At 47.3% G+C, this 23,622-nt stretch overlaps 1 protein-coding gene across 6 annotated transcripts; it reads left to right on the plus strand.

Moving 5' to 3' along the window:
• Positions 1-573: 573 nt before the first annotated feature.
• Positions 574-23,163, plus strand: Atp8a (ATPase phospholipid transporting 8A1). 6 transcript variants are annotated; one of them, XM_076820002.1, is made up of 23 exons: positions 574-1,148; positions 10,741-11,095; positions 13,739-13,831; positions 13,976-14,214; positions 14,297-14,395; positions 14,463-14,573; positions 15,740-15,987; positions 16,052-16,332; positions 16,410-16,704; positions 16,774-17,000; positions 17,078-17,454; positions 17,541-17,678; positions 17,750-17,902; positions 17,980-18,177; positions 18,252-18,351; positions 18,432-18,676; positions 18,754-18,879; positions 18,954-19,094; positions 19,164-19,282; positions 19,358-19,492; positions 19,574-19,678; positions 21,631-21,728; positions 22,496-23,163. In XM_076820002.1, exons 2-23 carry the CDS (start codon positions 10,756-10,758, stop codon positions 22,639-22,641), a joined length of 4,014 nt encoding a protein of 1,337 aa, XP_076676117.1. In that variant the 5' UTR covers positions 574-1,148; positions 10,741-10,755; the 3' UTR covers positions 22,642-23,163. The 6 variants fall into 6 exon arrangements, with proteins under 6 accessions (XP_076676117.1, XP_076676121.1, XP_076676122.1 ...); XM_076820004.1 differs by having other exon boundaries at positions 575-1,148; positions 22,544-23,163; XM_076820006.1 differs by lacking the exon at positions 21,631-21,728 and having other exon boundaries at positions 22,544-23,163.
• Positions 23,164-23,622: the final 459 nt, after the last annotated feature.

A 23,622-nucleotide genomic window follows, 5' to 3' on the forward strand; every position in this document is an offset into this window, starting at 1 on the left:
AGCGGGGCGGCGTTTCGTCCCGGGCCCGCCCCAGTGGCAGTTTCATCTCAGTAAGGCTCATCTGGCGGGATCCTGCCTTACACACGCTTGGTATCAGTACTGGAAGGGAACTGGTATATGTATGGTACGAGGGACAGGGCGAACATCAGCGAAAAGATCTCGGGAGTCGCGTGGCCCTCTGGTGGAGCTTCGGTTAAGCCGCTACGGATACCTATATCACTCTCCCCTAGAGAACTCCTAGGGACTTGGATGAATCGATGATGCTGGAAGTGGATTAGTAGGGATATTATCCGAGCCATGGCACCCAGGGATTGACGGGCTTAAGCACAGCCGACTCTATAATCTGATTTTCGAGAGTTGAGATCTGAAGCGGGTCCCTCGGACGGGTCGTGGTTTAAGGAGGAACCAATGGTACGCTACGGAGTGCACGCGGCGTTGCCAGAGGGCGAGCGAAGACTTGCGAAAAAGCTTCGGGCTTCGTGGCCCTCTGGTGGAGCTTCGGTTACGCCGCTACGGATCCCTACAATGTGGCGGTGCCTGCAGGCTAAAAGATGCATTAATCCGAGCGCGCCGCGCCATGACACTTGCCAGAGGGACGCTGTGTTTCGCGCCCATGCCCCGAGGGGTTAATAATAAATAACCGATTCCGTCACATGTACGCTACTCCTACGTGCTTTACATCCAGAGTCTTTAGAATCTAGGCAGCGCCTATGACTGACGACGCAGCCCTCGATGGTGTCGCACACGCGACTACTCGCGTTTCTGCCAAGTATCGCTCGCGAGCTACCGATTCGCGTAGATCCCTGAAGCGTTTCAAAAAGCGAGAAAGAGTTAAATAAAGGTGGACCGTAAGCCCGGCGGGGGCTACCCTCGTGTCTCGTCATCGGCGATCCGTCGATCGTGTTCACCGTATGCTATCGTCGCGTGCACCGCGGGGCACTGTATCCTCTCGTCCGAAACTTAATTTTGCACCCGGGTGCGGAACGGGTGTGCGCCAGTGTTCTTCGCAGTTTCGTGCCTGTGTGTGAATGCTTGAGCATAGCTTCCTTGGAGTTTACCTGGATTTATCTCCTGACGCTGTGAAATGCTGAGAAGCTGGCTACATGAATGCGGCAGTATAGTTCATACGGACACACGGCTAGCTACCTGTGAGTGCCACCTTTCCTTACGACAATTCCATTTCATTCTATCGCGACGAGCGTGTATACAGAACATTAGAGGTTATATCGCGTTTCAAGTTCACGCAAAACAATAGCTGGACAGAGTATAAGGGTACGCTATACGACACCGCGCCACATACTGTTTACATATGCATATTTTACAGCTCAGCCATACGTGATTAAACATCAATCGCCAACTTTCATCCTACCCTTTTTTTTGTTGTAAATGTCAAACTCGGATCAGTAGAGGGTCGGTGTCGAACGTACGCGGAAATGTAGACGTATTTCTCGCGTGATCCTTTGGCGTTCTCCATGCACGTTGCCAGTACTGCTTACGTACTGTGCAGAATCAGTACGAACCGTTGAGAGTTGTATACGTTTCGTACGCGATATTTCTCGCATCCATTACCGAGAGATAATAGAATTTCACGACGGAACAATATCGGAGCAATAAATTTCGAAGAACTGGACCATAGAATTGTCAGTTTTTATTCAGTTCACTTTCAGTCGCCACCTACTTTCCAGCCGTTACGGTCGGGCCGCAAATGTCAAACATCCAGCGTGAATTGCTCACGTCCCGGCAATCAACCTAACGAATGACCTAACATCGCCAAATACGATAACGCGAATTAACGGCAATTACACTTAACGCGAATTACGGAATCTCTTCTCGCCTTTGTCGCTAATTAGTGCAACGACTACGCAAGGACGTGCCCGCGGTGCGCGCGGAAACGCGCTAATGATTTTCACGAGGCGCCTTCGACTTTGATGCATGACAATAGCATTGGCACTATTGTAGTACTAATGTCAGCTGTATTTATGGAATTTTCCCGCGAGTAGGTCGAGCCCCCGTTACACTTAAAGCTTGACTACTTGTTGCATAATGCATCGATCACGGTGACTTAACCCAACTTTCCCTAACGTCTTCGGTGCGTCCCCTGCTTCTGTATCCTGACCTAACGGTGGTACCTTGGTCACGCAGGAACGAGCGTCACCCAGTGTACATGTACGTCCATGTTACGTGCGTGCACGAAAAATCGATGCATTTAGATTATTTCATTCAACAATATGTAACCTTGTGATAATTTCACCCTCTCCCGAATGATCGATAGCGCGGCTACCGCGTTAATACCGAGCACGAGGGTCGATCCACGCTATCATTTATCCGCTTCACGCCCTTACGAATCCTGAGGGTGAAATTAGGCTACACGCCTGACGCGGTCAGCGGTCATTTGTTAATCCCTCGCGTGCTACGCTAATTTCCTTGCGTCTCTACCTTCCGTAGCCTGTACGTACTAACCAAAGGAAACTTACTACTTATATGCACATCCACGCTGTCGCTACCTTTTACCGCTTACATGCCATTCCAAATTCCTCTTACGGAGACGCTTTAGTATGCAAAGAGTTAAGCGCCCGATAAATCGGCAACTTGCAACTTCATTTAACTCGATCCCGCTTTCATTAGCACAGTCGTTCCCGTTGTACGGTATTTTCCATAGCGCATAACTTCAGAAGGTAGAGCGGATTATAGATCCGCGCTGACGTTAATCGAGTCGCGTGGCGTATAATTAACAAGGAAACTACGAAACGCGGAACGAATTTTCCCTCACGTGTGCCGCGTATGCCTCTGAACGTTAGCCAGAGTTTCATTTCGCTCGCCCCAATTCCGTAGGGTTATTTCTGTGAAGAATGGGAGCGGCTTCTGTTTCGCCCTAGCATTTCCGCGAATTTATGCCGATGTCATAAAAATTCGCTTGGCAAAAATTCCGTCCCCCTATCGTAAAGCAACCGCCGCCCCCCCCCCCCTCCCCCCGTCCCCAGGGACGCGTATGATAGATCGCGCCAACTGATCGTATCTGGGACCGCATACTTGGAAGCGCCGAGATAATAATCGTTCGTTAAAAGTGTACTGGTGGGAGGGTAGCCCTAAATTCGGCGGTTACGTGGCGGCACAGTTCGCGGGAGGAACGCCCAAGGGTGGTATCGCCGCTTGATTTTCTGACTCTCTGCATCCTTCGACAGAAGCGCCCAGGGAGAGAACGCAGATTGCAGGCACGCTCGGTACTTGCGGCCCTAAGCCTGGCGAGGCTCCCTGCTTTTTACGCGCCTTTCTTTTTCGTGCAAGGTCGCTGTTCGGTCCGCGAGACCTGTTTACCTTGACGGCTCTGGATGGCGTGACCCACTCCCCCCCCATTTCCCTTCCACACGCTCCTCTACATGCGTGGCTAGCGAAATAAGAGTCGGCGAAATCAGCCAGGCGTTACTTCACGCGAACTCGCTTCGTGCGCCGGCGTCTAAAAAATTGCGAGAAAAAGAAGCACGTGAGCCACGGTTAGGGTCGCATGGCGTGTGTGTCGCACTCCCTGTGCCTCTCACTTCGTTCCCGTTAGTCCCATTGACGAATACAGGGACCTTAAACTTTAAGACTTAAGGGGGTATACCCGTTTGAACCCTCGGAAAATGTATACATTTTGTGGACTTTTTTACAAGTCAACGGTTTGATGCAGATTTCCCGTTTTTTAACTATGTTTACATAGTATTATGAACTACTTATAAAAAAAGTTTCAGTTAAAAAACTATTGTTTTTCGGAAGTTACGGATACATGTCCGAAAGTCTCTCGATTTTAGACGGCTAAACGGTGGCCCTAAAAACTCGCGCTACGTTCAACCAATTTACTTCAAATTTTGCATGCAGAATCATAATAAGATTCCGCATCGTCCAACGAAGGCTTTTTTTTATTTCGAATTCCCCGTTTATTATTTATAAAGGAAAAAGGTGGATTTTTCTCTTAGAAAAATTTAACTTTACCTTTGATCTCTCACCATTTCTTTATTTTTCAAAATTTTCAAAATCGCCTTCGTTGGACGATGCGGAATCTTATTATGATTCTGCATGCAAAATTTGAAGTAAATTGGTTGAACGTAGCGCGAGTTTTTAGGGCCACCGTTTAGCCGTCTAAAATCGAGAGACTTTCGGACATGTATCCGTAACTTCCGAAAAACAATAGTTTTTTAACTGAAACTTTTTTTATAAGTAGTTCATAATACTATGTAAACATAGTTAAAAAACGGGAAATCTGCATCAAACCGTTGACTTGTAAAAAAATCCACAAAATGTATACATTTTCCGAGGGTTCAAACGGGTATACCCCCTTAAAGTGGCGCGCCGTAGACTAGCCTTAGTTCTGAAACGATTTCAAGTGACTTGCCCTGACGAAATTAAGTGTAACGCCTGTGTAGCTGGACGCGCAACTTCGTTACGCGTATAGGTACCGGGCATTGGCGAGCGATTCAATCGATTCCAATGCAATTCGGTATTTACGCGAGTGGCGCGGGGAATTGAATTTATTTATGTAAACAGGTGGCTGGATGTTTAAAGTTTAAAGGAGCGCGGTCTCGATCGAACCAACTCGCCCGTGGACACCGAGTGCAACCTGTTTCAGAGTGATCTGCAGAGGCATGCCCGCGCTGACAAGACTCGGCCGGTGCCAATTACAAAAACGTGATTTGGAAGCTCGCCCGCGCGCGTGATTAAAACGAAATTCACCAGCGTCATTTGTTCCCAGGCATGATATTTATCGTTGATCAAATGTTTGCCAGAATAACGCAATTTCGAATAACGGTTCTGGCAGCTACAAGAAATTTGAGAAAGTTCCACGCTCGCTATCCTTCCGATAGCATCGGGGGGCTCGCCGTTCTTCTTGGAATCGAGATAGTAATTCGAACGTAGTGTATTAAAGACCGCCGCCATATTTGTATAATTCAAAATGATTCGATTCAGATAATCCGTACTAAGAATTGAATTTCCTGCTAATCGATTATTCGATCGAGGTCGATCGAAATTTTATTACAATATCTTGTACAGGTGAGTTCTTACGGCGAGCACTGCGATATGCGAAATGATGAATAGTCTTCAAGAAATCGTACGTTGAATTACGTAAGGCAGGTAGCAGAAGCGTATGGATTTTTTATAACGTCACTTGTGCTTTCTTTTCTTCTTCTTTTAATTCGTTCTTCGATACGGGCGATGGGGGAGCACATAAACCCTTATTCCGAGGTGGGTGCGGTGTCACGTGCGCCCTATCGACAGATCACCGTCGTTCTCGATCGCAAACACGAGACCCAGCCTATACACCAGTAAATACACGATCCACACCTTTTCGCGTACGCACCCAGAAGCGCCGCTCCCTCTTGCTACACGATTCTCTGAACTTATCTAGCATTATTTGCTACCCAAACGCAATATGGCTGGCGCGAGGCATTTACAAGGTTCGCCTGGGTTTTTCGTAGCTTACCAGCTCACGGTAATTTGGCCCCCGAAAGGTCTCTGATATTCAACTCGTCGGCCTGGCACGTGATCGCTCAATAATTCCCAGCGCGAAATATCAAGTTACTTCCCCGCACTTCGTTCGATCCCCCCGCCCCGTTAAATCGCCCGACATTTACGCGAGAGACCAGCGTCGGTTCCGCGCGGGATATAATGCGAGATGCTTTCCGTGAAATTTAATATCACGGGAAATCGTTATCGTGCCCGCTGAATGGAGCCCGTTTCCGCGAACCTCGCGGCAATATTAGTCGCCAGACGGAAGAGCCTAGCCGGGGGGGTAACAGTCTATGTATCTCGCTCGCGAATCAATGCATGCAAAAGCACTCCAGAGGATTGACATTTCTGCCGGTAACTCCAAAGTGTAACGTCCTTAGCGAGACCCTGGCAACCCATATCCGCTAAAGGGCGACTCCTGGTGTAATAAAGTTTTTAACGGAGGGGCCCAGGCTATATTTCCGCGGGAGTCGCAAAGCCCAGCGGGTAACGTCTATATCTAATTATCTGGAATCGATAGAATTCAATTACCCAATGACTCTTTGACCAATTCTGTCCTACCGCGTCCCTCGATCCGTCCATTTCCATTATAGATACCACCTGCATTTCCAGCCTTTCTCACTTCTTCGCGGAATGCTGGCTTACATCATGCCGCGCACGGATATTCTTCTGAAAGAAGCAGGAAGCTTCTGGACGTAGGCTCGACGAATGGCGTTCCATCGAGCTCTGCGTCGATTCTCGGGCAAACGAACGCGGACCATTGAGGAGCTACCTAGCGCGAGAATGGAATTGGAAAGGACGGCGAGAACAATCCCCTTATCACCCCGCCGCGTGGAAAGTAAAGCCTGAATCACGTACAGTTTTCTTGGCTACCATGTATTAGTCCGTCAACGGCGTGGAATTTCACGTGATCGTTCCAGGAGTTAATGAAGTGGCCGCCGGAGTAGCGTGCCTTTAACGAGCCACGGTTAATTATACCCCGTTCCGCGGAGTAGCGCGTAACCGCGGACAGCGGCTGTTTCGCAGGCGCGCGTTTAGGCGTACGGGGAGAGCACGCGACGGGCGAAATCGTATTATGGTCTAATTTGTCGAATCAATCACGGCGGAAGCGGGGACAAGCGGGGCGGCCGGCACGCGCAAAAGATTGCGGCCGGCTTATATTAGGGTTACTAGAGAGTCGACGCGTCTGCCAGGTAATAGTGTACGTCGCACCGCCGACATGGAAACCCGCGTCCACCAGGGGAGCCAAAGAGCCAGTACACGTGCACGTGCGCTGGACGGAGGAGCACGGTGAAAGATGATAGAGTCAACTCCACGGCTGTAACACCGCGTGCACAACGTTTCGACAGTGTCTCGTTGCCTGTCGCCTGCACTCGAACCGTCTTCGCAATCTAATCACGCCACAATCACCGTGTTATCGCTCACCGTGCCTATTCTTAAACGCGATTTACTCGCTAATACCTTCGTCGTTAACACTCTAAATACCCCCCCGACATCGATCCCTCGTGGCAGCCGGCTTCCAAAATTTCGCGGCGTAATGGCCGACCGAAATCGTCGCCTAGTTGGGAGATCGTGCGGCGCACGTGGCGAATAAATTCAACGCGTAAAACAAAGGTGCGCGAAGCCGGGTGTGTCGCGCGAAAGCTTGTCGGCGCAATGTTTTATAATGCATCCCTGTCCGGAGCGGGAATCTTATCGCGCATTCACTTCGTATACTTCGCGCCCTCCGCGCCGTTTCGTTCCGAAAGTCGAGGGAAATCGTAACGCGGGGGAGAGACTCTTTATTACGGCGAAGAACTTCGAAGTGGATTTTCTCCAAAACGAAGCGCAATGTCGAAAAATTTTACTCCTTTTCCTCGACTTAGTTACTTCTTACAAGTCGATAAGAAAGGGTAACTTTTTTTCGTATCGCGCTTCATTTTCGAGAAAATCGACTTTGAATATCTTGACGTTGCGTCCAGAGGCGTATAGGAGAACATAGGGGTCGTCCTTAAATTACGTAAGGCTTCTGGGGGGTGTCGCGAATTTCTTATGTTTTCTTATAAGATGGGGAGGGGGTCAGGTAGCGTCTTACGTAATATTTTTTAATCTAACTTTCAATAAATACAAATTCTATCGTTAATGTTCCAGAAGAGTAGTTTTAGTTTAAGTTTCCCGAAAGCGAGTTAAATGAATTATATAAACCTTTAAAAGAATTTGACTAACTGAAAAAATTAAATGTAAAAAATATTACGTAAGAAGGGGGTTGCAATATCAAATCTTACGAATTCTTATGCTGGGGGAGGGAGGGGGTAAGGAATCGCAAAAATTACCCTTGCGTAATTTAAGGACGGCCCCGTACCTTAGGTTTCGATTTTACTTTCGACTTCGTTAATCCCAGGCACGTTCGCGGCACGATCGCCTTGGTCGGGTCTTGATTGCACCACTTCAGTCTTTCGTCCTACGTCATCGCTTACCGCATTCCTTTCGGTTAATAAGCCCCGGAGGATGCCACTACGTCGGGCACAGCGAAACCGGCGAAATCCACCCTCCACTCCTCGTGATTTTCGAATGAACGATGGTATCGGTTGTACCGCCTGGAAGGCTCGCGCCATTGATCGGCTCTTCGGAGTCCGTTAGTTGCGCGTGCACCGCGTAAAAGTGCGTACGCGATAACTCGGCACGATATAGCTGCCAGTGATAAACAGCACCCGCTTATTAGGTGTCTTTTCGGTGGCCGGCCGTGCTGTCCACTTTTAACGATCGTGTCCTCCCCCGTGTCGCGGCTCGGTATCGCGATCCTGTTATTTTATAGCGACGATGATTGATCGCTGTTCAGGGAAGAATCGAATCCTCGTGCGGCCGGAGAGTTCACGTAGCGTAGACGTATTTCGCACACAGTGCTCGCCGCGGCGCGTCATTGACAACGTGTTCTCTTCGACGCTGAGACAATCCTCTGCCCACCGTCGAACAGTGATTCCCGTCTCGCGCGCTTTCAGTGAATAAAATAACGTGGTCGTGCCAGTGGCAACACGAGTATGCTTTAAACGTGCGGCAGGGTGGGGCTGAAAGTCACGTTTTTCGTATAAACCTACGTAAAATTTAGTGATAACAATCTAGAGATACACCGTGTTGCTTTTTATAAACTACAACTATTATGCTTTACTTTTACAAAGTTGCTGGTTGACACTGTTATTCTTTGCTCAGTTATATCACGAAATGCGTGTCAATTCAAAATGTATTGTTTGCGGTAAAAAGTTCCTAATATCTTCTAATCAGCGTTTTGCGCACCTAATATAAAACAAAATAAGTAAAGAACTCTTCAAATCAACAAATATTTGATAAACCAATTTTTTGGTATACAATTTTGAAGGAAAAAACTACGGCATTATTTTTTAAACAGAAGAATGAAAACGCAGGACAGAGATTCAGCTTGAACCATTTATATTCCACAATAATCTTGACTCAGCATAAATATACAACTCTCTTTTAAGCACTTTGGCCTTATTTCTTTAACTCAAATTATCTTAATAAAAAAAAACAAGAAAAGGGTGGAGAATTTGTGACATTATTAATTGGTTTGCTCCAACAAAGTCAACCACTCTTTTTAGTATTTTAGCATGACAAACTTCTGTAACAAAAAATAAATGTCATGCGCGCATAAATGTAATGTACTTCGAATAACACAAGAAAACCAACGTAGGTATGTACAATTTTCGCTTCTTGATTAACATAATGACAAAGACGTCATACGACTCGCAAGAACGCCGAAAAACGACTGGCGCCTCTGCGGTCCTCCCATTACCCTTGTCATCAACATAGTTACGAATCAATCGATTGTTTACGAATGGAGATTTCGAATTCGGGACTTTTCACCCGCCGGACTTCAGCCCCATCCTACCCTACGCTTTGGACGTAGGTACTTCGGCCTTGGAATAGATGCTCGCGGACCGTATTTCTAGCATATTTCATCGTCGCAAGAGTTGCGATACCTGTTCTGCGACTTGCCCGACCAGATGCTAGGCGTTTGCTACTCGAACCTTGGTTTCCATCGTTGCTAGACCGAAACTGGTGATCCCGAAGCTCCGATTCAGCGATCGGCCGGTCGCATGAACGAGGAGTTGGTTAACTCATTTATTTTCCGCGGCGATAACAACGCGTTGGAGTTTCCTCGCTCGGCGTGCTATCCGGCTGTTTTCGTGGAGTAGCGGCTACGACGCCGATAGGTCAGCAGGTGTTTCTAGGCTGACAGTGCTGGCAAAGATTAGGAGGAATGGATTATTTTCGAACGCATACGTCATTGGGAGCTCGATAGCGTGACAATATACTTCCGACGGATAGAATCGTGAAAAGCAATCGAAGGACGGCTTCCAGGAATTTACCTTGGCCAGGCAGATTAAAAGTAGTGAGTAACGTATAGCCGATCTCTTCCTCTACCCCGGAAAAATCTTTAGAGTGCTCCGGCAGCACCGAAGTCTCTTCAAACAATAACTACTCCTCTGTTCTAACAAAAATAGGACTTGCAAGACAGTCAGTATCCGTGTCAAGGCGAGTTGTCCGCAAATTTACACGCGATTGCTTGCGCCAGTACAGTGACAAATGATGTACCGATGTCCAGTCTAAAGATAATCCACCGCTTCCTTTCTTCCCTCTTTTTCTTTCGCGAGGCAAACTCCTCCTTTGTCGCTAAAAGTATAGACTTCTAATCGTTCATTTCCAGCGAATCTTAACGTCATCACCACGTGCACACTCGCCTCCTGTGTGCACATATTGCTCGCACGACTACGACCAGCTATCGTCGCACAGCCGTTAATTGCCGCGAAGTACAACGACGTTCGTGACGTGACTCGCGGCGAAGTCCGCCTTCCTTCAATTTTCCAAAATTAGCACGCTCACCTCCGCGGAGCACGCTTCCTTTTCAGCCCGTTATCCTCTCGCAGGTCTCTTCAAAGAATCACGGCTACCCGGTAACGTTCTGTATGCCGAACGTGCGAGCGGCACGTACTCCTTCACCCAACCCCCGCAATGCTATCGATGCCTCAAGTGCAGCTACGATATTGTATCGGAAAGCTGCGTAGAAGCAGAAGATTCGCGGTAGTGGATCGCTCAACTTCGTTCCGAACCTGCGACCTTTCAATTACCAGATCACCTCGGTCTATCAATTGAGCCTGACCTGGATAGGCCGTCGACCGATTTGTCGCGGCCGTTTCTCCCCCGGTGGCTAGATATCGGCGGTGGCTGCCGCGTATGGCCGCTACATATTAACCAATTCTGCTCCAGGCCCCGCTGCGTTCAATGCAACCGACTGCCAGGGGGAGCCCCCGGGTTCCCAGTCCTGGCTCGTTGCGCCCCTTCACGCCGCTGGACTTATCTTCCATACCTCATATGGACGGCACACCACCGGATGGCAGCGGTGTTCGTAGCAGTCCGTCATCCGCGAGCGGCCGAGCCAACGACGGGGCGCAGGAGCAGCCCGCCGGGCCCTACATCATCGGTAGCCCCATCGATCTCGGGGGCATCGATAATGTCGACAACATTGGCCTACGCATCGCGGACTCTCTGCCGGGCAGACGGCGAAGGACCCGCGAGCACATCGAGCTGCAGGAGGCTGGACTGCCCGTGTCCACTTCCGAAGGTGAGCCATCCAGTATGTCGATAACGCCTGGGCTGTGCCTTGCCGGCTAACTGGCAGAATGTTTCCGACGATCGATACCGGAGTAGGGCCGCGATAACGAGGGTGTGCGGGATTAAAAACCGGGTAGGGTATTGTGTCAACGCGTACAAAGTTGACGGCAGAACGCTTGCGATCTATAAGCAGATTATTCTACAGCGGCGTGCTCGCGACACCAAGCCACGAACGCTTATCTACATATTGCGATAAAGCTGCATGTGCAAACGATAGGCTTCGGTGGTACACGCGGTGGAGCCGAAGGTCAGGCAAGCTATTTTTCATCGACTGAGAGCTTGCTGGAATTCTCCGCGAACTGTTCGCTTCGACAAGCGTTTTAGGGTGTCGTTGGGGGGTTGCTTTAACGAGGATGTTAATTCCGCGCGGTTGTTACGCGGAGCGGCTCCGGTACCGGCCCCTGATGAGCTCTGGAAATGCATCGACGCGTCGCGCTTCTATCAAAGTGGCGCGAGCGGACCGTCCAATAAGAACTGGCATCCCTCGCGTGGAACCACCCCAGCTGGAGGTGTCCTTGGCCCATGGTCTACGGACATCGAGGCTGTTTATTGGCGCAAGGCTACCGCACGCGTCCCGGTATTCACGGCAAATGTTAGAGCGGAGTACAGCACGGTGCTGACACCAACTTGTTGCCGATGGCAGGCGCATGCGTTTTCGGGGTAACACGTGCACAGGGCTGTCGCATTTTGTGGACACCCCCTACGGCAGTGTCGTACCGAGGGATCTCAGTTCCCCGCTCTATTCGACGATCCCCCTATCCAGAAGTCTCGCCACGTTTCCTCGGTATTCCAGCTGGCACGTCCAGTACAGTAGCAGACTTAACTAGTGGATTGTGCTCGCGTCGACGTCCGCGATCATTCGCTTCGCACAGCGTAATTATCACGGCTGCTTTTTTGCCCTGTTTCCAGCAATTTTTAAGATCGGAAGCAGCGAACGTTGGGTATTGAAGATTATTTAAAAATAGAGGTCTGCAAGCGGTATCGATCGAGCGGTATCAACGAAAGTTCGGATTTGTTGGACCGTGGACGGTCTACAGGGTCACATACACCACGGCGAAGTCGGTGATGACCAGTGCCACCTACGTGCTAGATTCAGTGTCTGCCGAGCGAATCCACGGGCCTGATGTGGTCACGGAAATTTTTCGCACGGGACCGTCTACGAGTAGCTGTTAGTTTCGGTTAATGTAGTTCCGTGTACATTGATCCGCAGGTCTGTTCCACGCATATTTGCGTCTCCGTTGCGTGGGCAGGGGTGTGGCGGCAGGCGCGAGGCTCCTTCCGGCACGATGACGCGGACATGTAGTTTGTTTGGCCGATCGTTATCTCGGGCAGAAGAGTGTACCATTAGCGTACGTTAACCACCGTTTCTCCTCGTCGCTCGAAGTGCGTACGTTTCCCCGGCGTTGTCGACCATCTGCATCAGTCATTCTCGATGACCTAACCGCGAGGCTACGGAGGGCGTTCGCGAGACGTCAAAACAAAACGTCGCGTTCGTTTCGATCGGCACTGTTTCAATCGATCTGGTCGAACGAGGATGCATATCGAAATCTGCGACCGTAGCGGGCGACATTCGATACTCTGAATCGACGGTGAACGGGTTGCTCTGTCAATCATAATTGATCGCTCGTTTAATCGAATAACCCCCTCGTACGTGGCTGCCTCGCATCTAGCTAGACACTTGCTCGTTTTCAACTACTTGTTACACAACTGTTCCACTAGTGGTGACGTACAAATGGGTAATACATCGCCGGAAGCAATTATTACGTGATTGGTGCCGTAGAAACTATAGGATGCACGAGCGCGAATATTTTGCGTGCACGCGTGTCGCGAGATGATGCAGGCATGTAACAGATAACTATCCGGCACCCGCCGGAGCCCGACGGTTACGCAATGTTTGCTTCCTGCAACGTTATCTAAAACGATAGATGGGGATCAGCGACGGGACGCCCCTCTTGTGCCTTCGATTCCCATCGACAGGGGGCATACACACGTGTGCATTCATTTTTAACGCGTGGTATTTATAGCTGTCATACCCGCGACCTTCTCGGCAGCTCGATCTCAGACATTTTATTGAAATTTCGAGCGATAAGCTATTTGCTCGTCGACTTAGCCACGCTACTTGGACCGCAAGCCACAGAATTACGCGACGCTGCCAGCAGATTTCTTTTTCCACGTTATAACGTGCGTGAATACAGTTGTACAGAATGTATTTTGAACCGTGCAGGCGTACAGAAATAAACTTCCTCCTCGCAGTATCGACGCATATGTTAAATTGAGGATTATTTTCATTCGGGCGCTACTCTCCGCGTTACTTTCCTCTCGGGCAAGGCGGAGAGCCTCCCTATTGCCGCCGGGATATACCCCCCGACCCCGTGCCCTACGCCTCTGAAGGCAACCCGCCTCGAACGGGAATATAGTAATCATCAGCTTCGTAACCTCGAATCGTTAGATGGTTTTAGTTCCGACGCGGCAGCAAGCCGTGCCGCGCTAGCGTGCGCGTGTGGTCGCGTGTATCCGTACAGTACTCCCTTATCATCGGTTAAGCATGAAGCGAATCAACGAAGAGAAGTGACGTGAGAGACGTTTAATCTAGAAAACAGCAAGATGGATATAACGGGGACAAAAGTGATACAATGGTTCAACGAACTCAGGCACCGGTTCCATCTCTATTTGCACGCTCAAAATCGTAAGTGCGAGCATTACGGCAGTTCGCAGGGGCAAGCGGTGCGCGGGGCGCGTGCACGCACGTCGGCCGCTGCGCGCCAGTAGGATCACGCCACCTTTCTATTCCCCGAATGTGCTAACGTTGCCGAATCATCTTCTGCCGCAGTTGGTCCAATAAGAGCGGAAAATGGCGGGTCCCAAGGTGACGAGCAGCGGTCCTCGCACCAGCGTGATAGCAACGAGGAGAGGGTGGTTTTCATAAACGCCCCTCACCAGCCCGCCAAGTACAAATGCAATCGCATTACCACCGCGAAATACTCGCTTCTTTCGTTCATACCGATGTTCCTTTTTGAACAATTTCGCCGGTACAGTAATTGCTTCTTCCTGTTTATCGCCCTTATGCAGGTACTTGTACAATGCAGATACAATACGTCCCGCCGCTGTGCTCGAAGGGGGAGCGTTCACGCACACTCGTTTCAAATTTCAGCAAATACCGGACGTGTCGCCGACGGGACGATACACGACCTTGGTTCCATTAATCTTTATTCTTAGCGTGTCTGCGTTGAAGGAGATAATCGAAGACATCGTAAGTATCCAAGTAGACCTTTAAGCGTGTCGCTTTCGTATAGCCGTAACGATATTCTCGATTAAAGAAAAGGCACAGAGCGGACGACGAGATAAATATGCGCGAGGTGGAGGTGTTGAGAGACGGACACTGGCAGTGGATCCAATGGCGACGCGTGGCTGTTGGAGACGTGGTTAAGGTTGTACTTTATATAGCATTTATAAAGGGTAAAGGCTCCCACACACCAGCGAGCATGCGAACCGAGCCTGCAGTTCGCGAGCGGCTCGGCTTGCGGCTCGCCGAGTGACTCGCTCGTGTACGGGGGCCTTAAGGGGAGGTTCTGGTCTAGAGCCCCAAAAAATAGGTGATATTTAGGAATTAATTAAAGGAAAACTACTATATATAATTTAATGGGACTTGTTGCATTGTATTAAGGATGTCTTATGTTATAGAAATATATTTTTTGTTTTATAATTAATCAGTGCAAACAGCCCTGGGGAGTCGTTAAAGTTAAGGCGTCAAAAAATTGATCCAAATCGGTGGGACCTGTATCTCTAAAAGTTATTATCCGATTCGACTGAAACCTTTTTTATTTTGAAGATTATTCTTTTTTCTAGGGGGGGGGGGAGAACTAAAAAAAATTACAAAAATTACATTTTTTTTAGAAAATAACGACACTTCACGTTTGAAATCACTTTTCCCTGTATTTTTCGTCCTTTCAACGCCTTTAAAAATTATAAATTTTCAACTTTTTGTAATTTTTTTTAGTTCCCCCCCTAGCCAGAAGTATATTCTTCAAAATAAAAAAAGTTTCAGTCGTATCGGATAATAACTTTTGAAGATACAGGTCCCACCGTTTTGAAAACACTGTTTCGAGAAAAACGCGTTTGAAGTTTTACGTGAGCGCCGAGTGACCGGTCGTGACCCATGCATTTGCCGCTACTCAAATGCCTATAACTTCGTGAATTTTACGAATTTCAACAAATCCTTTTAAACACGTTTTCCTAAAAGGTTGAACATTCGAAAAATTAAATAAAAAAAAAATCGACATTTAGACCAGAACCTCCCCTTAAGAGAGAAAAACGAGGAATGCCCATTTTTCTTGGTGGCAACTGGGACCACAGAACTGTGGAATCACAAAGGGTCGTAAAGTTCAAACGCGCCCGGGAGATAACGTTAAAGTTCTGGTATACTGGTTGAAAACAGGCAATGCCCACTCTGCCCTGGAACGAAACACTTAATTTCCTCGGTAAAGCTTTTGTGACATTCCCTGTTTTTCCTCTTAAAACCCTTCATATCCACAAGCGCACTGACGTGGCGATTGACACATTCCCGCTAGCAATCGCTCTTACTTCCTTTGCACAGGTCCGGAACAACAATTTTTTCCCCGCTGACTTGATATTGTTGTCGTCGTCGGAGCCGCAGGGCATGTCCTTCATAGAGACCGCCAATTTGGATGGGGAGACGAACCTGAAGATACGGCAGGCCCACCCCGACACTGCCAGTCGCTTGGACGCTGCGGAACTAATGAACTTCCGTGCGAATATCCAATGCGAGCCGCCGAACAGGCATCTGTACGAGTTCAATGGAGTATTGCGAGAAACTAACAAGCAGTACGGATGCTTCTTATACGAATCTGCAAGCGTTAGAACCCTGGTTACCTCTATGCATTTTTAGAAGCGCGCCTTTGGGGCCCGATCAGGTGCTGCTTCGTGGCGCGATGCTGAGAAACACGCGATGGGTGTTCGGCGTGGTGATCTACACCGGTCACGATACGAAACTTATGCAGAACAATACCACAACCGCGCCTTTGAAAAGGTCCACCTTAGACAGACTGACCAATACGCAAATACTCATGCTGTTCTTTATTCTCCTTTTGCTGTGCGTGCTCTCCGCAGTATTCAATATTCTGTGGACCAAAGCGTACAGCGGGAAAATGTGGTATTTAGGCTTAAATGGTGGGGAATTCATTTATCTCCCTGCTGCTTCTTCAGACCCATGGTCGCGATATTGATTAGTTGCCTGTTTATTTCAGAGGAAGTGACGAAAAACTTCGCTTTCAACCTCCTGACGTTCATTATTTTATTCAACAATTTGATACCAATTTCGTTGCAAGTCACTCTGGAGGTTGTGAGGTTCGTTCAAGCTACGTTTATTAACATGGACATCGAGATGTATCACGCGGAGACTGATACGCCCGCGATGGCGCGCACGAGTAATCTTAACGAGGAGTTGGGCATGGTGAACTATGTCTTCACCGATAAAACTGGAACTCTTACCAAGAACGTAATGGAATTTAAACGATGCTCGATCGGCGGCAAAGTGTACGAGTACGTTTCTTAGATTAAGTCGCGCGCCTTATCTTCGCTGACCTCGTTATTAAGACTTATGTATTGTAGTTTGCCAATTCCTTCGGAGGATGATCAGAGTGGCAGTAGTGTTAATAATGATCTAGTTAAGGACATTATCGAAGGTAGGTCAGTGCAAGGCTCCTCTCGCCCTGCCGACATGAAAGCTGCGAACCATGCCGAAATAGCGCACGAGTTTATGATAATGCTCTCAGTGTGCCACACCGTTATCCCTGAGAAGATAGACGATACGATAATCTACCACGCCGCGTCGCCAGGTAATTATCTTACTCGACCGCAGATATTTACCGAAGCGTCGCTTCTGATTGAAATGTTATTCCGTCTTGTTTAATAGATGAAAGAGCACTGGTAGATGGTGCCCGTAACTTCAATTACGTGTTCGACACTCGAACGCCAACCCTCGTGGAGGTAATAGCTATGGGCGAAAGGCTTCACTACGAAGTACTGAACGTTATAGAATTCACGTCCGCTAGGAAACGGATGTCGTTGATCGTAAAAACGCCCGACGGAAAGATCAAGGTTTTTTGTAAAGGAGCAGACTCCGTCATTTACGAAAGATTGTGTCCCGCCCCTGTGGACAACAGCGATCCAGAACAGAGCAGTCTGGACGACTTTCGAGATGTAACTTTAGAACATTTGGAAGCATTTGCCACTGACGGCTTGAGAACGCTCTGTTTTGCCGTGGCTGATATACCTGACAGCTTTTACCAAGTACATATCATTTATTCCCGTGCTGCTGTGTCTCGTCTGATTTTTAACGGGCGAACAATCACGTGGTCGATTATCTTTTTCAACAGTGGTGGCGTGAGACCTACCATAATGCACTGATCAGTTTGGGGAACCGCGAGGCAATGGTTGATAGCGCTGCGAATCTTATTGAGACGAAGTTAAGATTGTTAGGAGCCACTGCTATCGAAGACCAGCTACAGGATGGAGTGTGTGACTTGTTTTTAAGTTGGCGTACTTGAAAGTAAACGTTCGTAGTATCTATGAGTAATTGTTTCAGGTACCAGAGACGATACAATCTCTTTTACAGGCTGATATTAATGTTTGGGTATTAACTGGCGATAAGCAAGAGACGGCTATTAATATTGGCTACTCTTGTCGATTGATCACGCACGGAATGCCATTATATATTATTAACGAGACGTCGTTGGATGTAAGATAGATATAACACTGTTAGTTTTACTCGTGTGAGTTTATTTAAATGATACTCCGAGGTACGTTTGTTTTCAGAAAACGAGGGAAGTCATAATACAACGCTGTCTTGATTTCGGGATCGATTTAAAATGTCAGAACGAGGTAGCCCTTATCATAGATGGAAGTACATTAGAATTCGCGTTGTCCTGTGATATTAAAATGGACTTTCTGGATCTGTGTTCGTCTTGCAAAGTCGTCATCTGCTGCAGGGTTTCGCCGATGCAGAAGGCTGAGGTGACTTTCGCTAATCGTGAATCGTTCGCTCTCTTACCAAACGAAATGTTCAGTAATATATCGGGGTCTTTCAGGTGGTTGATTTAATTACGAGTAACAAGAAAGCTGTTACACTTGCAATCGGAGACGGCGCGAACGATGTAGCCATGATCCAGAAGGCTCATATCGGTGTTGGTAAGTTTGCAGCATCTTATCCGCGTCGTAAGTAAAAAAACGTAGGCTTCGCCGAACTTCCATTTTTTTTTTATCCATAGGAATTTCTGGTGTGGAAGGTCTTCAAGCAGCCTGTGCTTCTGACTATTCTATCGCACAATTCCGCTTTCTGAAGCGCCTGTTGTTTGTCCATGGTTCTTGGAACTACAGTAGAATGTGTAAATTGATACTGTACTCGTTTTACAAAAATATTTGTCTATATGTTATCGAGCTGTGGTTTGCCATTTACTCCGGCTGGTCCGGGCAGATCCTCTTCGAACGATGGTCGATCGGTCTGTACAATGTTGTAAGTTGACGAACAATTTTACCCCGTTACGGTACACATGCTTTATCGCACCATATAAACGAGACTGTCTATATTAGGTATTTACAGCCGCTCCTCCATTAGCCATGGGTCTCTTTGATAAAGTATGTTCCGCAGAAACTCATTTAGCTCATCCAGGATTGTATGCTACTAAAAATACTGGGGAATCGTCATTTAACATTAAGGTATCGTATCTTCTCTCCAGCAACTATATGCAATTCCGTCTAAAACCGTCTAATCGAGATGTTTGCTCTTTCAGGTATTTTGGATATGGATTATAAACGCTTTAATACATTCATCTCTGCTGTACTGGTTATCATTAATGGTACTAAAGGAGGACGTGGTATGGGGGAACGGTAGAGATGGCGGTTACATCGTGTTAGGAAATTTCGTATATACGGTACGTTTCGATTTTTAATTAAATTCTTCTATTCGCAGCAAACGTTATTACATTTCCGTTTGCTAATAGTATGTTGTAGTGACGGTATGTGGAAAGGCTGGATTGATAACAAATTCGTGGACGTGGGTCACTCATGTAGCCACCTGGGGATCTATCTTGCTTTGGTTCTTATTTATTGTTATATACAGGTAAGTTAAACAACATACACCTGCTTCGTTCCTCTGGAAAATACTGCTCGTACTCACAAATTTCTGTGCTTCTAGTAACTTCTGGCCTGCTTTAAACGTGGGCGCCGTAATGTTAGGGAACGATAGGATGCTGTTTTCTTCGCCCGTCTTTTGGCTAGGTCTGGTACTTATACCATTGGCTGTACTACTTTTGGATGTTACCGTTAAAGCGTAAGTACACGCGCATCGGATGTGTTCCAACGAATCTTATTTTCGTCTGGCACGGTAACTGGTAAATGCATTTTGTTGCAGAGTGAAAAATACAGTGTGGAAGTCTGTGACCGCGGCAGCTAGGGAGAATGAGATCAGGAAATCTGATCCCGGTGATATATTCAACAGCCATGACTACAGAAGCTCGTAAGTTTCCTTTTTTTTCCATAAAAAAAACAACACACACCGCGACATACATACGTATATTGCATGGTACATATTGATAGCTCAACATTTGAAAAACCCATTTATTACTGTCTAACACGCATGGCTTAGCATGGATGTAACATTGCGACGATATTGATCTCGATGAACGTTTATCAGAAATTCAAATAATTCAACATCAATTAAGTAATCACATAGTCGCATGCATACCTCACTTTGAAACTAAACATCGGTTGCTAAATTGTTTCCCAACAATTATTACTACTAAACGAAATCACTACGATGACCGTCTGTCACATTTGCATTGAGTAGAAAAATATAAATTGCAACAGGAGGTCGAAATCATGGTTGAGAAGGCGATGGTTAATTCGGTGTTGGGCTTCGCTCTGGTCGCCGCGAAGGCGAAATAAGATCAAAATCTCTCCGCTAGCGTTCGCAGCGCGTGATTTATGGTTCGCCCGTCCTACAGAGCATGACTCGTCTGCACCATTCCGTATCCCATGTCCCTAAAGAGCTTCTGAGTGTGTGTGTACGATCTGGACCCAGTAAGCATTCCAATAATTTTTACCACATTACCTTATCCTAAACCCTCTTATCCTTTAGTACGTGTTATCATACTTTATATGTGCGCGCTGCTATACGTACTAGGGACTGCTGTGATCGTATTATTATTTTGTAAATACATAGTACAGTGTCTATTATATATTTTTATACAAATCGGCTATGTAGTGTTTTCTTTTCTTCCTACCTAGTACAAGTAGTTAGTAGACGTAGAAAAGGGACTTCAGCACATGCATCACTCTCGTCGCCAGTAACTGCGTAGCAATTCTCATTTTCATCCACATCGAATTCAGTATGTCACCTCGTAATCCTAGCACCATGTCGCTCACTTACCTTTCTTCCCTAATTTATGTAGCATTATCTACAGTATGAATTAAAAGTGGTATATCGTATCTGTGAATATGTAACTGTGTAGAGACAAGAGCTTTCGCAAAAACACCGCGCGTACGTATCCCGGCAAACTTATTTCTGTACTTACTTCACTTCCTCAATCAATACGCGCCAGCTTACGTTCCGCCTCGTTTCGTTCGGACGTTTGTCTGCGTCGAGCAAGGAACGGTGTGAAAGGCTGTACATAGTACAAACATGTCCATATCAAGACTGAACTAATTCTCCGTTGATATTCACTGAACACTATTTAGTTGGTATCGACAGAGAGTATCTGTTAATGCGGTTTTCTGGTATGTTTTATTCGCGGTATCCCGTGAAGGCCTGTGCATGCCATCGCCGCCCTCGCGAGGTGTAAGTACCCCCTAGTAGTACGTAGCTCATAGTGCTCCTGTAACTCTGCACTTTGAGCCTAACGCACTGCTATTTAGTCCGATCAAGCCGCACGATCGTTCGACGTTTCGCTCGCAAAGGCACGGCGGTATCTTTGTCACCTATCTCGCAAACTCTGAACGCCACTTTAACGCTCTTTCTGTATCGGAACGCTCAGGAGGCGTGATCTGTTGAAAGGTGATCGAGCCACAAAGAGCGCACCAAAGATCACCGAGAATCCCTCGAGATTACGTTACCTCTTAGCCTCCGCGTAGCTCTGAGAGCGCACTGAGATTACACATCTCTCAGCGCTATCAGAGCCCCGAGGGTCACGTATCCGTTGCCATTACAGAAAGACTCGCACCGCAAATTGCCCGGCGACAATTGCACCGCACGAATATCACTCTAGTTAAGCAATCGTCAGGTAGATTGCGAAGGGAAGGCGACCCGCGAAACTTGACCATCGACAGACAGTTCTCGCGGCGATTTACATACGCAGTCGCGATTTGACGAGAGTAGCACGTGCTACGTGCGGTATGAACTGTATGGATGGGAGGACAATCAGCGGCCAGTCTAGGGTTACTATAAACAATTTTGAATGCACGGCTTTACAGATTGACGGAGACGGCGCGGCTACTGAAAAACGTAAAAAGTGTATTCACCAGGCGATCGAACGCCGCCTCCAGAGTTAATGTCGAGGTGGAGCTGTCACGTAAGTTTGTTTTGTCTATGTAACGAGGGCCTGGAATTCAGATACTAAAAACCGAGCAACTTCTGATCGAAACCATCTCTACTGACTCCTTCTTTTCCGAGCTTCGTCGCGTGGTACATTCTCTACTATTCCCCGCAAGACCTACTTGAAAACTCACGGCTTCTTCACGGCTTTCGCCTATACGAAGAAAGAATCTCTTCGGCGAGCAATTAACTCTTCACGATAATCGCACGTGCACATTTTTCTCTGACACGCGCCTAACAGTGTACATACGCTGCGTTACTATTACATTATTGTTTAGATTAACGACACTGACCTAAGTACCCTTCTAACACTCCTGCTCTTCCCGCAATTAACATTAACATTAGTGGAAGTCTCTTGAAACATTTCTGAACGTAGAACTACAGTGGGGGACAAAATTATGCGAAGGTCGTTTTTTTTCAATTTTCTTATCCGAGGCAGTACTGAAAAATTGAAAATCCCGTTTGCAAATCTACTTTCTCCGCTATTCCAACCCAGTGCGATTTTTGTTCAAGACGGCAAAACACGAGAGCTAGCAAACTAATCCTTTTAAATTCTGAAAAAAATAAACAGGTCGTTTGGACCAATTTTAAACAAGCTATTCCATTTTAAAGGGTGTCCACATACTTTTGACCCCCACTGTATAATCCCCATTCCGTTTCTAACTGTCTAAGCCCTTCGAATCGCCATAATAATCCCTTGTAGATAGCGCATGCATGCTGATGTATTTGATGTTGTGATAACAGAGACTAATAGGTTGCGCTCTTTGTTATTGCACATGCTGCGCGATGCAGATGGATTCGCATTCTCTCAAGAGGAAGGAGGCTCGGTGTCGCAGACGGACGTGATCAGAGCGTACGACACAAATCTTCCGAAACCTGGCGGCATGTAATCTTAATGTAGCTGAACGACTACGAGGATGCACCGGATACATATATACATATAGCATAGGGTACCTTTTATTCTGGAGTAAATGAAACACCGTTTATGGGAACTCGGTACAATCGGTACTTGGCCAAGCCCTACGTAACGCCTGTCTACGTTTCGCGACCGACGACTCGATGTTCTCCTCGTTCTCTGTTTCGATAAAGATCTCTTACAGATTCCCGATCGGCGATGGGCATCGCGACAAATAGTATTAGAAGGACTATCGGAAGACGAACGTATTTTAAATTGTACCACGATCGCGGGCGCGACAACGAAATGAAAACTCTGTCGATATATCCTAGACCTAGATAATTCTTTTTGATACTCTACGAGACTTATTGTATTTATCGTGTACCTTTGGACCTCGTCCCGTGAAACCTCGTATACTCTTCGTGACAATTCTCGTTGCTATGTCGTGTACTTCAGTGCAGTTGCATTTGTGAGCGCATTTTCATGTTAGATTGGAAAATTCAGAGAGAGAGAGAGAGAGAGAGAAAAAAGTCGTTTCGCATCGTGATTCCATTGAATGTCCATTCGTTTTTTCGTAGCGCAGCGGGAATGCATGTGTTTTTCGAGCGAATAAGGGAAACCGTGGAAATCGTACATTAATCACGGAGAACTCATTTGTGCGACTGGCGATACGTAAGGCGACACACAGCTGAAACTTTTCGATCGCGAATATTTATTCTGGAGATATGTATGCCAGGGGCAAACGGAGAGGTGTTAGAAGAGTCGTACGGAATTATCGTCGAGCACATCCGAACAGCCTCTCCTTGGAAAGTAGTAGATTATATTTTTGAAGGAAAACGTAAAAGGAGTAAGGAAACCTTAATGCTCCGCGTTGATCGTGATCGGTAATCGTAGGTGGGCCACCTCTAATATTGCGCCGGAAGAAGACTGTTCTCCACTTGTTCTGCTTCGTTCGACGGTTACTTTCGTTCGTGCC

This window comes from Andrena cerasifolii, chromosome 9, assembly GCF_050908995.1.
Source record: "Andrena cerasifolii isolate SP2316 chromosome 9, iyAndCera1_principal, whole genome shotgun sequence".
NCBI lineage: Eukaryota > Metazoa > Arthropoda > Insecta > Hymenoptera > Andrenidae > Andrena > Andrena cerasifolii.

What these genes read in the sequence shown, in the direction of transcription:
- Atp8a (XM_076820002.1), top strand. Translation starts at nt 10,756, where the DNA reads ATGCAACCGACTGCCAGGGGGAGCCCCCGGGTTCCCAGTCCTGGCTCG. An exon ending in TACCTGACAGCTTTTACCAA is followed by an intron (nt 17,455 to 17,540) that starts GTACATATCATT and finishes CTTTTTCAACAG; the next exon opens with TGGTGGCGTGAGACCTACCA. An exon ending in TTAACGAGACGTCGTTGGAT is followed by an intron (nt 17,903 to 17,979) that starts GTAAGATAGATA and finishes GTTTGTTTTCAG; the next exon opens with AAAACGAGGGAAGTCATAAT.